Source organism: Lontra canadensis, unplaced genomic scaffold (genome assembly GCF_010015895.1).
Source record: "Lontra canadensis isolate GAN:19392208 unplaced genomic scaffold, GSC_riverotter_1.0 scaffold41, whole genome shotgun sequence".
Taxonomy (NCBI): domain Eukaryota; kingdom Metazoa; phylum Chordata; class Mammalia; order Carnivora; family Mustelidae; genus Lontra; species Lontra canadensis.
In genome coordinates, this window is record NW_022631035.1 from 3,624,198 (window position 1) to 3,637,898 (window position 13,701).

A 13,701-nucleotide genomic window follows, 5' to 3' on the forward strand; every position below is an offset into this window, starting at 1 on the left:
AAGGAGGCCAGACCACATCACGTGTGGTGGCGTGGCCTTTTTGACAGTCTGAAACAGAGCTCACTGGATTCAGGTAGAAGGAAGGGTGGGGTGAGCCAGGAAACCTCCGGGAACACTACGGCTGGACCAGGGCACGCCCCCTCGGGGCTGGGGGCTCAGGGCATCTTGGAGCTCAGAAAGAATGGAGGGAGCAGGTGAGGTGTGGGGGACCCAGCCAGCCCTGCAGCTGACCCCTGGCTCCTGCCTGCTCCAGGCAAGCTGGGCTCCTCCCAAGCCAAGCCCGGGGCTGCTAAACTAGTTCATTTAGTTTGTGCGGGAAACGCCCAACTGGGCGGCCTTCTTTGGGTAAGATGTCCCGCCCCTGGGGATCCATTTGCTTCCAGTAGGGGCTGTTCTCTCCTGCAGAACTCCCTGGGTGGACCACATGCCCAACCCCTGCACAGCCCAGCAGTGACCCAAGGAAGGCATGAACAGCCTTGCCCTTGGGTACCCTTGGCCCTCCTCAGGGAAAGGGTGGAGGCCCGAGAGGTCTGGGCATGGTGGGAAGTGGGTCGAGCAGTTGACCTGCTCGCATGGGGGCAGCGGCAGGGATGATGGGGAGGGGGTTGGGGGGGTAGCCGGAGCCTGGGGGCTGACGTCCTGAGAGCTCGGCTGGGGACTAGATTTGTCAGTTGCCGTGCTGGTCCCCTGTCTGCCCAGGAGGCAAGAATCAGCAACTGTCACTTGCCACCCAGAGTCCGGGTTCACAGCCTGGGGGTGCGCCCTAGGGCCACCTCCGTGCAGGTGGGGAGCGAGAGCATTGTCCCCAAATTCTCTCCATTCTTTCCCTTCCGGGAAGTCTGTCCTTGCTCTGCTGCAGTGGTCGGGGCAGGAACCGGAAGAACTGAGGTTGTAAGACAGAGGGATCGTCTAGGCTGCTCCCGGTTCGTCTCCAAAAACTTGTGTTTTTTCCCTTCATGTTGTGCCCAGGGCATGGGGTTTGAGCTCAGGTGGCCGCTGAGGAGCCTCCTCCTTCCATCAGTGTACTTGGGGAGCAGGGCAGAGGAGAGCGTGGTGGGCGGACTCGAGACATTTCTTGCAGGTTTGGATCGACCGGGTGTTGCCCTGCCCCAGCGACAGCCTGTGTGTCAGCCTGGAGTGTTTGCGGAGGGGGCTGGTCCTCTGGGCTATTCTGCTCCTTCCCTCCACAGGCGGCACGAGGAGGAGAGGACTCACGAGGGTCCAGGTCACCCGGATTGTATGGAGTCCGGCCATAATAAAGCCTCATGACTCAAGGCACATGTCAGGATACTTGACGTGTAATTGCTCATTTAATCCTCGCAGCCGCTCAGAAGAGGGTGGTGTCAGCCTCATGTTTCCGCAGAGCAAACAGGCCCAGAGTTTGGTTTCCTCAAGCTTGTCCTCTCCTGGTGTTGCACTTGGCTGATTCTCCGTGAATGTCTGCTGCGCTGGGCCTTACCCCTAAAGTTTCTGTGTCAGGAGGTCGGGGCGGGGGAGGGGGACGGTGCCCTGAGAATCTGCATTTCTGCCAAGTTCCCAGCTCCTGCTACTGCTGCAGGCGGGGGCCACACACTGGCCCTAAGCCACTTGCTATAAGTATGGGCCACCTTCATGCGGGACAGGCCGGTGGCCCTCGGCCAGCTGAGCCCACCACACTGTTTCCCTGGAACCAGGCCTGGCAGTTGCTGACAGGGTCATGTGACACCGGGTGAGGGAGAGAGAACAGCCGTGGGAGAGGCCCGGCCGGCCAAGCCTTCAAGGCCCACGTGAAGGCCCGGGCCTGAGGGCACGAGGCCAGAGTGCCCAGGCTGGGAATCCCGCCAGGCGCCAGGCCCCTGGTGGAAACAGAGGCTTGGAGAGCATGTCATGGGGCTTCTCTTGAGCCTCCCTCCCAACAGTTCTTCAGGCCAGCGTTCTCAGCCCTGGCCGCCGGGGAGAGTCACCTGGCAGCTTTCGCGAGTCCCGGTGCTTGGCTGCTGGCCGCACCTGGGCTGAGCACGTCGGCAGCCTCGGCACAGGGCCAGTCCTCTAAGGCTTCGAACCACGGACTGAGAACCGCAGCAGAGGCAGGGGCTTCTGGGTGCCTGAGGAGGCCCACTTTGCTGATGTGGGGTCCTGGGTTAGAGCAGATGGTGAGGAATCCTGCCAGGGAGAGGCTGGCCCTGGACCCTCCGGTCTGCAGACTCAGGGAGGCCCCCAGGGTCAGGGTTAGGGTCAGGGTCAGGGGCGTTCCTGGCATACCGTGGGCATGCTGGAGCCGAGTTCCGGAGTCCGCTCTGCTGCTGGTTGACACAAGCACTGCTTGTGGGGCTCAGGGGTCTCACAGGTGGAGAAGGAGCCCCAGGAGGCTCTGGGGGCCCATGCGCTCAGAACACAGCAGATCCATGGCGCAGGTCTGCTCGACTGTGGCCAGGCCTTACCCTTCCCGGACACGTTTAAGTGGTGCTCCCCACAGTGGGGGCACTTCTGAGCACCCCCATAAATGTGTATCTGTAAGTTGCATTCAGGGGTTATTCTGCTGTATGAATATGTAATATATTATGTACATTATAAAATTGAAACTTTACAGGACTGAGGTAAAAATATAAATACAATTTCCCATATTCTCTTTCTGCTGCCCCTGGGCTCTCCGGCGTCCTGCTGGAGGACCCGCTGAGAGCATCAGTCACCAGGGGGCAGGAGCCTGGGGCCAGGGACAGTTTGGCTGCAGGGAGGTAGGCCAGGCCCTGGGGAGGCTCGGGGAGGAGGAAGGGGTGGGTGCTACAGCTCCGAGCCGCTGGGGAAGCGGAATCTAGGGGCGGCGACAGGGCCACCGCCTGGCCTGGCTGGATCCTCGAGGCAAGGTCCTGGCCTAGGGGCCCTGGGGCCTGGGGAGCCGGGGCACGGGAATCCAGGACAGAAAGACCGCGGGCGGGAAGCTCGGGAGGGAGGGGCTTCGGGCCCCACAGAGCTGCCGGAGCCCGTCTCGGGCAGCAGTCGCGACAGGTCCTCCACCAGGTGCCACTTCTCCTGGACTTGCTGTGCGGAGGGGGTGGGGAGCGAGCGGGCGGTTACGAGCGGCGCCTCCTCCGAGGGGCCGGCCGGGAACAAACAGCCCGCCCGGCCGCAGCGGCTCCGCGGTCCGCGGTCCCGGGTCCCCTGCCAGGCCCCCGTCCGAGGCCCCGCCCCTAGCTCCGCCCAGCACAAACCCCGCCCCATGGGCCCCGCCTCCACGCCGAGACCACGCCCCACCACGGTTCCGCCTCCAGTCTGCCCTCAGGTCCCGCCCCAGTCAAGCCAGAGACCACGCCCCTCCCCCGAGGAGGCCCCGCCCCGCCAGGGTCCCGCCCCCGTCCGGTCCGAGACCACGCCCCTACCAGGGTTCTGTCCCCGCCCGCCACCTAGAGCCCGAGTTAAAATGTCAGCTGTGGGGCGCCTGGGTGGCTCAGTGGGTTAAGCCTCTGCCTTCGGCTCAGGTCATGATCTCAGGGTCCTGGGATCGAGTCCCGCATCGGGCTCTCTGCTCAAGCAGGGAGCCTGCTTCCCTCTCTCTCTCTGCCTGCCTCTCTGTCTACTTGTGATCTCTGTCTGTCAAATAAATAAATAAAATCTTTAAAAAAAAAAAAATGTCAGCTGTGCAGTTAGTAGACGCCAGGTGATGCTACTGCTGTAGCAAGCTATCAACCGTGTTCCTGTCAGGTGGCTGCCAGCCCGAGGCCACACTCCGGGGCGAAGTCTGGCCCCTCCCCAGCCCAGCGGACACTCACCCACACCAGCTGCTTGCGGAGCCCCTGGATGGCCCTGGCATTGGCCTGGGACTGGGAAACGCAGACGGTCAGGACAAGGCTTTGGACAGATGGAGATCCAAGGTCAGTGGCCCCTCCCCCACCTTTCTCTCTCCCCACCTCAGTTTCTCAAAAACACCTCCCTGGTTCTTTTCCCCGCAGACCCCTGTATCTGTCCCTTCCTTCCTCCCGCGGGCAGCCCCTCTCCGCTCCGGGCAGGTTTTCAGCGCGTCTGCAGGAGGCACTGTGTTTCCCCCATCACATGGGTACTTGCTTTACAGGTGACATCCCAAGGCGATGTCCAGGCCTACCTGCCTCTGGGCCCACGCTCCACCCCCTGAGACCCTGCCTCCCTGCCTGTCCTTATCTGGCTCCTGTGAGGTCCCATGAGACTGCCTGGGGGGTGCCCATCGAGGGAAGGCCCTCCTCCCAGGTGTGCCCTCCCTCGGCCCCTGCTGCCCTGAGAGGCACCTGAGTAGGATGAGGCAGGGGAAGCTGAAGGCGTGGGAGCCGAGGTAGTGGAGGGCACGCTGGGCAGGGGGGCGGCAGCCGGAGGGCCACCAGCTGCGGGACCACCTGCCAGGGGGCCGAGTAGTTGGCGAAGAGGCCACAGTCCCAGGAGGAGTGGATGCTGGGGAGAGAGAGCCAGGGCAGGGCTGGCAGCAGGGCCGCCGGGCAGGAGCTCCCTGCCCACCAGCCGCAGGCGCCTCTGCTGCTCTCACCTGCTGACCACATAGCCCAGGGGCACGACGGCCAGGAGCAGGCCCAGGAGGAGCACCAGCTGGAAGAAGAAGGTGGAGCTGGAGGCGCGGAACCGCCGTGGAGAGGCCCTGGAGTTCCTCATGAGGGTGTACTGGGGGGCAAGCAACGGGAAATGGGGGTCCTTAGCCAGTCGCAGATGCCAAGGAGCCCGAGGCCCGGGGAAGGGATGCCGAGGGGCCGGGCGGGAGCGGGACCTGAGCCCCGCCCTGCTGACCGGGGCTCCACGCCCCCTCCCCAGCCGGTGTCGCTCACCTTCTTGATGTAGAAGGTGAGGAAGATGAAGACGCTGTTGAGCAGGGGCAGCAGGGGGCAGTAAAAGAGACCCATCCAGGTGATCGTCTGCCCCGCCACGATGTCCAGGACATTCTTGGGCACCAGGAATTCTTCCCGGTCCAGCCAGGTCCAGAACCGGCCCGAGAACCGCTCCACCAGCAGCCTGGGGGGGGGAGCGTCCCGGCACCCACATCAGTCACAACCAGGCACCGACCACGCCCCACTGGCTTACACGGAGACCCATGGGAAGAACTGCTCACCCTTGGCCACAGCCAGCGGCCACCCCCAGACAAGCCCCGTCCCCCCCACCGTGGGGGTCCCCAGGCCTCACCTCCTCGGCAGGCTGACGAAGAAGGCAAAGGCCACCATGAGGAGGAAGTTGAAGATACTCAGCTTGTAAAACTCTTCCCCGACCGCATTCTCCCAGCACTGGAGCGGAGGGGGACCTGTCATCCCTGGCCCCCAGCCGCCCCTCCCCCACCCCCGGGGGGCCCCTGTGGTGGTGGAGCGGGGCCCGGAGTCTGACATGGTTACTGAGTTAGAACCCTGGCCTCGGGGGTTGGATCCGAGCAGGGAAACCCCACAGCGAGCGCGTGGTGTGCTGTGCACGGTGCCCCCGGAGGTGGGCTGCCCACGCGCAAAGGGGACCCTGGAGAGGGACGGGAGGGACAGGCTTGGATGGAGCCACCAGCCACCTGGTAATCACAGGCGTTGTAGCCGTAGGACACACAGCTGGTCTTGTTTCTGCCGAGGCACAGCACGGTCTGGCCCAGAGAGAAGGAGAACATTCCCAGGCTGGCCAGCTTCAGCGCCACACACCTGGGGGCAGGATGGGGTCGGGGGAGGGGTCAGGCGCACGGACACATTCCACCCCGGGTCTGCATGTGGCCCGTCTCTATTTGGGATCACGTCTCTTCCGGGTCCAGCTCCCTCTAAATCCAGAGCTCAGCCTCCTTTCCACCTGCTCTGTCCGTGGCCATCTTTCCCAGAGGGTGTTCCCCAGAATCCTGGTCTCCAGATGATTCACGAGAGAAGGGTTCTGTTTTGAAATCACTTTGGGAAACACTGCGGAGTCCAGCTGCCCTCTCCCACCCACACTCAGTCTGGAGTTTTGCTGGCATGTATGAGCCTTCAAGCAGAGCATCCTTCGAGCAGAGGCGAGCTTTCTTCCGTGCCTGTTAACGCGCTAGCGCACTCACACCGTCTCACGCATCACACTCGAGCCTCACGCCCCCGGACACTGCCACACGGGACCACACGGGCGGGATGGCTAGACCCCAACTATCACATGCCCTTTATATCTAGGGGAGGACTTTCAGAGCCGACAGGCGACCACAGTCTGCTCGGGAACAGTGGGTCTTCTGTTGAGGGAGCCTGGGAAGCAGGGAAGGTGGGGGCTGATTTTTTGGAGCATTTGGAGCATTTTGAACTTTTTACCACGTGCATGTGCTACCATCTACTCCAAAGATAAAGCTTCAAACCACAGTCCACCTTGCAGGAAAGGTGAGTGGGCTCGGACAGCTTCTGCTCCCGGGAAGCAGAAGGCAAAGCAGACAGAGCCAAGTGGGGGGGGGCGGGGTGGCAGACAGAAAAGCAGAACTGGGGTTCGTGGAGGGAGGGGTGGCTCCAGGAAGGGATTCCAGTCCAAGGCAGGATCCTGGTCCTGAGTGGGGGGACAGAGAACGGGGCTGGAGGAGGGCTTGTACCAAACTTGCACCCAGCAGGCATGGCGGGCTTGCCTTCGGCTGAGGTACTTGACTGCGTGAGCCTCAGTTTCCTCATCTGTCAAATGGGGTGGAGGATGGTCCCCACGTCACAGGTCATGTGAAGGCTGTCACGGGGTGACATCCCATGTTCCCGATTTCCCTGTGTGTGGAGCTGGCTCCTGACCCCCTCTGGCTGTTCTGTCACTGGCCTCTCTGAATGGCTGGTGTGTGGTGCGGGCTGCTGGCTGGCTCTGGGTGGAAGGCACTGGAAAACCTTAGACGGAGGCTCCCGAGATGGTGTTTTCTGGAAGTTCCTGCAAGCCCTCGCTTGCTCGGGTGCCCCAGCTTCGGACAATAACCCAGATGGACAGCGGGACACAGAGTACTCCGTACCTGACCTTCCACACAGCTGTCCCACCCATCACCCCCAAGGGTGGCACTCACCAGATGAGGGCGAGGTTGACCTCCGTGTTGGGAGGGTAGTTCTCCAGCTGGATGAGGGAGACGAAGAGCAGGGGCCCCAGAAAGTTGACCAGGGCGATGACCCCAGGGGGCAGGTACTGGAGCACCACAAACAGGGACTCCTGCAGGGGAAAGCAGGCAAGGGGGTGTGCCCAGGGACCGGAGGGTCCCCAGCAGCACCCCCACACCCTACAGCCCCCTCAAGTGTCCTCCTGGTGCAGGCCTGGCATCAGGAAGCCCACAGACTGTTCCCAGCGACAGCATGGCGGCTGGGGGTACCACGGGTGCAGGCGGTCTGGCCCATCTGGACCTTAGGCATAGTGTGTCTACCTCTCTGAGCCTCAGCTTGCTCATCTGCCAAGTGGGACCACCCTGTCTCCCCCCAAAGTTCTGGCCAGGGTTAAACGAACGCATGTCCGTGGCCTGGCACCTCTTTGTTGTCCTGTGAGTACTTGGTGGCCCAGAAGATGGCACTGATGGCCCCAACCACCAGGAGCCCGATGAGGACATTGACCCGCAGGTGGGTGAGCAGGTGGCAGGCCTTCTGGGCCCGGGTCTCCTGTTGCACCAGCAGGAACCGACGCCTCTCCTCCAGCTCCACCTGTCATGGGGGTGGGGACACAGATGGTCGGGTCTCTCCCTGGCCAGCAGGGTGCTGCGTGGAGTGGGGAGGCCATCAGCTCCAGGTTGGTGTTCGTGGGGAGACGGGCTGCCAGGATCCAGGTGAGGCTGGTGTGACCCTGGGGCAGGTGCAGGTGAGGGGCGGAGGCCGGTGTTATGTAGACCACTGCCCCTTGCACGGGGCGGGTGAGCTCATGCCCAAACACTGGCACGGCCCCACCTCCAGCTGGAACACGCACGTGTGCGCACACTCCCAAATCACACCCACTCACGCGCAAAGTCACACACGCTCATGTGCTCGTGCACACACCCACGTCCCCACCCCAGACCCTTGCACACACCTTGAACTCGTTGCTGATCTCATGCTTCTTGATGGTGGCCGCTTCCTGTCCCCGGGTACAGAAGTCCCAGGAGGAGAACACTTTGACACTGACAGGCGACTTGTAGTCTTGGCCGAGGAACAGCCTCTGGGGCAGCCCCTTCACCATCCTGGAGGGAGCAGGAGGCGAGGGCCCATGGGGGAGGGACCCAGGTCTGGGGCGGGAAGCCCCGGACAGCCCCGGGTGCGGCCTAGGGTCAGGGGTGGGGATATGGGGCCAGTGTCCCTGAGCTCTGCCCCTGGGGACACAATCAGGGCCGTGAAACCACCGATGAGCCTGCCCGAATGAGGCTGGGGCCCTCCTGCCAAGCCAAGGGAGGGGTGATCAGGGAAAGAGCCAGAAGCAGGCAGGGGCTCTGCTCTCACCGCTGCAGAATCCCGCAGAAGCAGAGCAGCAGGCAGGCCAGCGGGCTCAGGAGGTAGGCGAGGCGGATGCTGTAGGCCGAGCTGCTCTCAGGCCCCGCCCGGTAGGCGCCATAGAAGAGATAGCTGTCGGCAAAGGCCTGGGGGTGTGGACGGTGACAACCGGGTCATGCGGGCTGTGTGCTAAGTGCTTCCCGGGTCTTGGCTCTCTAACTGTCACAGACTCCTCGGCAGGGAGGGAGGGAGAGCATCCCCACCACGTCACAGTCCTAGAGCGAGGGCGCACAGCTTTGAGGAAGAGAGAGGACTGGAATACAGGAGTCTGCTCGGTGACCTCTCTGTGGCACCCAGGGACGATAAGCACCCAGGTGCTTATCTTTGTTGTCCTGGGAGTACCCGGATACTCTTTCCTTCCGTCCTTTACACCGCCCCCCCACCCCAGGTGGGTACCGAGGACCATGGCCTTGGGCTGTGCATACCGGCCTCAGCCTCTCTGTGACCCCATCACTGTCCCCGCCAGCCTGTGTATGTAAAACCGTCCCCCTAGAAACCAATGTCTTTGAAGGGATGGGGGTCCTCTTAGACGGTGGTCCCTTGGGGCCAGTTCTCCGGGTCCCCCAGCCCTCCTGATGCATCGCCAAGACGGAGCTCACTTACCCTGCCAGTCAAAACGTTCCAAAGTCGATTGTGGAATCTGGGAACACCAGTCTGGGGCTGGAGGCCACCAGGGCACTCCAGGGCTGTCGGGAGGGAGAGGGGAGCAGTAGGGAAGGGTCCCCAAGGCAAAGGTGAGGCTCTGCCCCCATCTCCTCCATTGCAACCCCCATCCTGGGGAGGCCTCACCAGGACCCGAGGAGGATGCCACACAAGGAACGGTCAGGGAGAGTCCCAGGGCTGGCCTCTAGCAGGACGATGCTGTCCCAGCACTCTGAGCCCTGGACCAGCCCCTCAGGGTCCCTAGGGTGCAGGAGGGCCTCCAGGACCTCATTGTGGGGGGGGAGGCTGGGCACTCACTGAAGTTAAGGGAGGGGCCCGCGTCCGGGGGGCGGAGCCAGACCAGGGGCAGCAGGACGAAGCTGGCAGTGAGCAGCAGGGTCAGAAGGTTGAGCAGCAGCAGGAAGCGCAGGAAGGTGAAGTAGGACTGGATTCCGGTGCCAAAGAGGCCTGTGAGGAGGGCAGCAAGGCCTTCAGAACCGCACCAGGCCAGGCGCCCGCTGAGAACCCAAGGGCTGACCAAGCCGGCAGGGTGCTGGTGACCAGGGTGAGGGCGACCGGCCCTGCCGGACGGCGGATCAGTGGCCAGCAGTACCTCCGACAGCCACCTGGGGGTGCTGTCACCCGCCTAGTTCTGCGCCTCGGTGGGGGGCGGGAGGGGTGTGAAAGGATGGGGGGCCCTTGTTCCGCGGTGGGCGGGGTTGTTTAGTGAGGGCGGAAGGGGCAATGGCAAGCGGGACGGTGGCCTCGGGTTTCTAAACCAGACCTCGAGCCTCCAGAGAAGGGAGGTGGGAGGTGGGAAGTGGGGGTGGGGGTGCGGGTCCTACCCCCGATCTCGTAGAGAGCCCCTTCCCAGAGCCCAAAGCCCTGGGCCAGCCGCTGTGCTGCCTCCCCTAGGCGCCGCCGGACAGTCCGCCACCTGCGCTGACATCGCTGCCAGCAAGAGGTCTTCACCCCCTTGGGCTCCCGCAGCTGCCTGGGTTGGGGTGGTGATGGGGCGTCCTTGAGTCACCCGCTGTGCCCACCGGGCCAGGCAGAGCAATGCCAGGGGCCAGAGGCGTCTTCCCACGGCTGGTGACTTCCACCCCATCCCACCCGTGCGTCCTCTGGGGGGTACCCCACCCACCCGCACCCTCTGGCCTCCAGCGGGTCCTGCCCAAGGCGGGGGGGTGGGGGGGAGGCACCCACCGAATGAAGCGCTTGTCCACCATGGCGTAGGGCAGCTCCCGCACCTGAGCCTGGGAGGACCACAGCCGCTCCATCTCCTGCTCCCACAGCTCCTCGACCCCTGGCTCGGGTTCGGGCTCCACGAGGGCCTGGCCGGACAGCACTGACCACTGCCTCAGCATCTCTGCGTGGGGTTGAGGTTGGAGGCGCCGGGCTGCAATCCCCCCTCTTAGAAGGGACGTGGGCCGCCTGCTGGGTAAGCTTCAAGCTCTTGGCCCTGGCGCAGCCAGAGATGAAGGAAAGAACCCCGTTGGAGCAGCTCTGGGCTGGGTCCCCAGGCACATCTCAAAGCAACCCCTCGCCAGAGGCCTCAGTTTTCCTGTTTGTCGGTGGGCAGAAAGGTCCAAAGGTAACGGGACGGTGGGATTGTCCCAGACAAACACAAAGCCGGGTGTGGCCACAGAGAAATGCCACGGGGTCCGAGGCCTACTGCAGCCAGGTCACACCTGCGGCCTGTGGCCACAGGCCTTTGGGGTCACCCTTTGGCAAGACATCTGGCTTTTCTCCCCATAGTAATTCTCCCAGTGGGAACAGGCCCCTGTCCCACAGTTCCTAGAATCCAGTGTCCTGCGGGGTTCGGATGTACTGGGACCCTCCCCCTTATGTCTGCTACCTGGGGTCCAGCCCCCAGGATTGGGTCTGCCCGCCCCTCAGGGACCCCAGATGAGTTGTGGCTACAGCCCCAGACTCGGGAAGGGGACCCCACCCCTCAGCAGTCCCAGCACCTGATTCTCTCTGGACTTCAGCCCCTCGAGCTGTCTCCTCCCGCCACTCTGTACCAGCTCACCTGGGAACAAGGGACCAAGTCCCCGGAGGAGCCCCCTTGTTGGACTGGCTCCCTCCACGCTAGGCGGGACTGTGAGGGAACCGGGGGAGGGGTCACATGACAGGAACCCCAGCTCTCCCGCCATCTCCTCCCCCCTCCACTTCTCGCACCCCCCCCCCCCCAGTTTCCTTTGCTTTCTCTGGGGCCGACACTTCCTGTGTCATGCGGGGGCAGGCAGGAGGGGTGGGGGGAAGGGCGGGGCATGGAGGGGCAGCCTCCAGGCCTGTGGGGTCAGGGTTGGCAAGGGGGTGGGGTGGTGTCACACTGTCCCTCCCTGCCACTCCAGCGTGCTCCCCCCACCTACCGGTCCCTTTGTGCCTGGGGAGCTGAAGCCAGAGGTGGGGGGAGGGGCACTTATCTACCGGTGGCAGGTTGTCCTCGTGAGAGTGAGCTGATAGTGACAGAATGGGTGGACCCCATCACTTGGGGCTGCTTCAGAAGCCCTTGGCGTTAATCCTCAACATCCCGCCTTGGTCACTGGCACTTATCACTTAGAGCCTGGCCTCTTGTAAGGGCTCAGGAATTGGTGCCACTCGTTCCAGCTAGGCAAGCCATCTTGGCCATTTCTCTCTCCTGGAGGTCCCCTGGGACCCTGCGGTCTTGCCTTTCCTCCTTGCTCCCTCTCCACCTCCTTCAGGGCCCCGTGCATCCAGCTCAGCTCTGATGGCTTCTCTGCATCCCTGCCTGGATCCCCTCGTTTTCCAAGCCCCTCCTCTATGACAGCCTCCAAGCTGGGTGCTGGTGCCCAGTGCACAGTGGGTTCAGAGAGTGGGGGCAGGGTGAACAGACAAGCAAAAAGAACATGTCAACAGGAAATGGCAAGTGCTCCAACAGGGTTCAATCCAGGAAGGCTTCCCCTGGGAGGTGACCTGCAAGTTGGGCCGGGGTCACGCAAGTACCATGTGGCTGGAGCATGGGTGTGCACGGAGAGGGGCAGTGGGAGGAGAGGCAAGGGTTCAGCCCGCCTGGTCTTCATACGGCAGTGCCTTGTGCCAAGATCCAGCCCAAAGTAACCCGTCTGAGCCCCAACTTTGTCCAACTTCAGGTCTGGGGACCCCTTGCATTATATCTTGTCCTTTGGGAATCCTGCTTTGCCCACCTGTTCTCCCCTCCAAGAGGGCCCTCTCCTTCCTTTTACCTTCCACCCTGCCTGCCTCTCAAGGCTTCCCTCCACCCCACCCACTGTCTAAATCCCGTCCATTCTCACTCCAGTCCCTGGGAGCCTCCCCTCTGACCTGCCCGGCTTTCTCAAAGTCAGGGTTCTCAGTGCAGGTGGAGGTGGAGCTCCCTGGCAGAGGACACCCCTGGGGGCTGATGAACGTGGTCGCCGCCTGTTGGCTCATCTGTGAAGCAGGGAGTGGGTATCCAGCCCCCGGCTTATGGGAATCACGAAGAAGACAGCAGAGGGGACAGTCACAGTGTCAGGCTTCCCTGGGGCTTGCCCCCTTCTCCCCACCTAGCACCCAGGAAGTGCGCCCCAACTCTGGTCCCGAGTAGCGGCAGAAACCACGCCCCGACCAGAGAGGGGTGAAAGGCCGGGTGCTGCAGCCGGCTGGGGACAGTCGTTGGTCAGCAGGGGGTGGTGTGGAGGAAGGGGTTACCCAATCCGGTGTCGCAAGGCGCCGATCGCCGGGGCTCCGCAGCCGCGGGCTCCTTTGATCACTGCCCTGGGAAAAGGGCGGCTGGAGAAGTGTTGTCCCCACTTGAAACCTGGGGAAACTGAGTCCCGCTGACACTGTGGACTCAGACCCGGACGCTCGGCCGCCCGCACCCTGCTCAGACCTCGGTGTGAGGCGGAGCCGGGGTCGGCAGTCGGCCGGGAGGGGGCGGGGGGGGAGGGCAAGGTCGCGCGAGGGCGGGGGGGGGGGGGCGCGCCGGGTCACGTGACGCCGAAAGCCAGCCACCACGTGGGCCGGGGCTGGGCGGCGCAGCTCCCTCGGCCCCGCCGGTCCCGCGAGGGTCCCAGGTCGCCCCCGGGACCCCCTTCCCGGTCACTCCCTCCGCCCTGACCCCGCGGCCCCGCCCCCAGGTGGTGCAGCCGGACCTCGGTTCCGGGGACAGGTGAGCGGCTCGCGAGCGCGCAGGGCCCGTCCTCCCCCGCGCCCCCCGGGTGAGCGGCGGGGATCGGGGTGCTGGTCCGGGGGAGGCCGCGGGGCCGCGGGCTTGGGGGCGGCGCCCGGGTCCTCCCGGCCCAGCCACTTCCCCTGCGGCGGCCGCGGCACCCGCTCCCCACTCCTTGGGGCCCCCGGGCGGAGAGTTCCCGCGCGGGTGGCCTGACGCCTCCCGCTCTCGGGACGGGCGCGCCGCCCAGGCAGCCCCCGAGCCCGCCCCAGCCGGCCGCCCCAGCCGGGAGGGCAGCGGCGATGCCCCCGGGCCGGGCCGGGTCGCGCTGCCGAGGGCGGGGGAGCGGGAGGCTGGCGGGGAGAGGGGTCGAGGGGCGCCCGGACTTGGGGCCGCCCCTGCGTCCCGCGGCTGGGCTGCGGCTCTCCCCCGCAGCTGCTGCTCCCTGAGGACCCGCTGCCGGCCGGGTCGGGGTTCCCGGAGACGCGCCCCACCCTGCCCCTCCCCACCTGGCTCAGGGCTCAGGAATGCTGTGCCCCGGAA

At 64.3% G+C, this 13,701-nt stretch overlaps 1 protein-coding gene across 1 annotated transcript; it reads right to left on the reverse strand.

Annotated features, from left to right (window-relative positions):
- Nucleotides 1-2,521: 2,521 nt before the first annotated feature.
- On the reverse strand, nt 2,522-10,563 carry TMC8 (transmembrane channel like 8). Its single transcript, XM_032870496.1, is given in 16 exon segments — nt 2,522-3,018; nt 3,747-3,825; nt 4,236-4,306; nt 4,308-4,395; nt 4,487-4,617; nt 4,779-4,962; nt 5,131-5,228; nt 5,495-5,618; nt 6,950-7,089; nt 7,398-7,568; nt 7,930-8,077; nt 8,334-8,470; nt 8,988-9,070; nt 9,345-9,494; nt 9,872-10,020; nt 10,233-10,563. Coding segments are annotated over 16 exon segments (2,172 nt in total). The 5' UTR covers nt 10,394-10,563; the 3' UTR covers nt 2,522-2,760.
- Between the last annotated feature and the right edge of the window lie 3,138 nt (nt 10,564-13,701).